Source organism: Telopea speciosissima, unplaced genomic scaffold, assembly GCF_018873765.1.
Source record: "Telopea speciosissima isolate NSW1024214 ecotype Mountain lineage unplaced genomic scaffold, Tspe_v1 Tspe_v1.1243, whole genome shotgun sequence".
NCBI classification, from domain to species: Eukaryota; Viridiplantae; Streptophyta; class Magnoliopsida; order Proteales; family Proteaceae; genus Telopea; species Telopea speciosissima.
This window is the reverse complement of record NW_025318579.1, coordinates 1-2,250: the sequence shown is the minus strand read 5'-3', so window position 1 is coordinate 2,250 and position 2,250 is coordinate 1. Positions and strand designations below refer to the sequence as shown.

General features: G+C 41.7%; 1 protein-coding gene across 1 annotated transcript; it reads right to left on the bottom strand.

Moving 5' to 3' along the window:
* Positions 1–6: 6 nt before the first annotated feature.
* Positions 7–1,370, bottom strand: LOC122648467 (ribosome-recycling factor, chloroplastic-like; the record flags this gene model as incomplete). Its single annotated transcript, XM_043841670.1, has 4 exons — positions 1,266–1,370; positions 665–800; positions 322–391; positions 7–180 (listed from the first exon to the last, which is right to left on the bottom strand). Coding segments are annotated over exons 1-4 (471 nt in total), but the record flags the coding sequence as incomplete, so codon positions are not given.
* Between the last annotated feature and the right edge of the window lie 880 nt (positions 1,371–2,250).

The following is a 2,250-nucleotide window of genomic DNA, read 5'->3' as shown; positions in this document are numbered from 1 at the left end:
TCATTCACACCAGTCTGACTTGTAGTACCATATAATTGAAAATGGATGATGAAAGCAAGGACATGAGATTGCACAGGCCCATACCTCAACACGATCTAGCATAGCTGGGTTTGCCCTTCCTGTCCTAACTGCATTGAAATTTGCTCGGACTGTTTCAATAGTCTTTTCCATCCTTTCTTTCTGAGGAATGTGAAAAATTACATAATGTGCTTGCATTGGAACAAAGTTTTCAAACAAGAATTACATGTCGTGTTGGTGTGGGTGTGCAAAACTAAATAAGTTCTCAAACAAACTGCACTCTAACAATAGCTATGCACTTACAACATCTTTTTCTATCAACGACTTCTCTGCTTCAATTTCATCAAGGGTTGCACACTTCACGATCGCTATCCTGAAGAACAAGTGACAAACTGTGGTTAGCAACAGAAGAATAACAATCCAGTTAACACAAAAACCAAAAAGTTGATACAGGGAGTGTTCAACACAAGCACTCCATGACTTGTTTTCAATTATAGGTAACAAAAAACAAGCTGGTACCAATACCCTTGGTTGCTCCAATGGTAATAATCTTGGTATGGCTCCCTTGGAAACCAAGGATCAAGTATTGGTATGGTGAAACCCGTCTTCTCTAAAAAACAAACTGGTTCACGGTAAAAAGACTTGCCTCTTTTGTGCCGACTCTTTAGCTACAATAGGACTGCCACATTGAAGTCTTAGATAATTTGCAGCTGAGCTCCAGGAAAGCACTTTTGCGCATGTAGGTCGGAAGTTTGCGCAATTGGGTCCCCTAAGGTGAGAATCTGAAAATTATATCCATTTATCAAGCGACTTCTATACGAGAAGGATTAAGGTCTCAAGAAGAAGCAAATACAACAATACAATGCCTGTGAAGTAATAAATCTCATAGTAATTAAGAACTCGAACAGGAGAACTCAATCGACCCGAATGAGGCTAGTGCAATCGAGATTAACCTCCAAGCTTAAAACAAGGGAACCATCAATCCACTGGGACGAGTTAATTAAATTCACAGACACCCACATCGCCCACCCCAAACGACTAATAACTACCCTAAATTGAATGAGCGAAGTTCCATAGAATGGTAAACATGACTATGGACTCAGTTAACTGCACTCTGTTACAGGTTTTATCAAAACTACTTGGAAAACTAATAAGAATAAAACCCTAAGCCCTGAAATGGCACAGACAAACAGTAAATTGAAGCCTACACATTAAAAGGGGGTTAACACTATGGCTGAGCTACTGACCTCGTATGGTGGTGAGAAGGGATTTGGAAGAGAAGGACTTGGAGTGATGAAGAGATCGTAAAGAAACAGCAGAGGAGAATGCCATCGCCATTAAAACTCAGAGCGGGAGGAAGAATTCTGTGTTAGCTCGTGTCGATAGCTCTCTTAACAAAAATGAAAAAGAAAGATGGTAAGAATAGCGCGGGCGGTTCCAAACCTGCAAACATGCAGAGCAGAGCGGGACATGTTAAACCAGTGGATAAGAGTGAGATTGTGAGAAACGTTCTACTGTCTGGCTGGTTTGCACTTTGCACCAGTCTAGGTCGAGCCATGGAACGAGTTAAACCAGTGGACCGATTTGGAGGGAGAAGGAGCATTTTGGAAAATTTCTAATTTTCTATTAATAAGGGAAAGAGAAGGTTATCTGGGCGCGTGCGGTGTGCTGCGGTCAAACACATGGACAAGAAATGATCGCCATGCCCTCGGAAAATTTTGCCTTTCCATGGGGGCCCAGCGGTCATTTCGCATGCCTTCTAACAGCACATCGTACACGGCTAAGTACCATTGTTTCTCTTGTTTCTATAAAATCCTGTTTGGATAGTAGAGAATGGGGGTGAAAGGGAGACTGTTCTCAGGCATACGGTGTCAGCAGCGCGTGCAGCCAGTGGCAGCCGCGCCAGCACATGGGCATTATGTGCAGGGGCGGGTGATCATTGCACCCACCCCCATGTGCTAGGGCAGAAGGCTGCACTGCGGCACAGAAAATAGCACCCCAAAAGTTAAAGGAAAAATTACATGATTAACCACAAATGAATTATCGTTTACAAAACTGTCTACTCATCCTTTAATTGTACAAATATTATCAAAGAAAAGATTGGTATTACAGAAATAGGCAAAGTCAGTGCTCATTATACCTTGTTTTAAGGTATATATTATTATATATTTAGTAAAGTGAATACGTTCTTCATCATATGCGACTACAGCAACAACTACAACCCTCTTCATC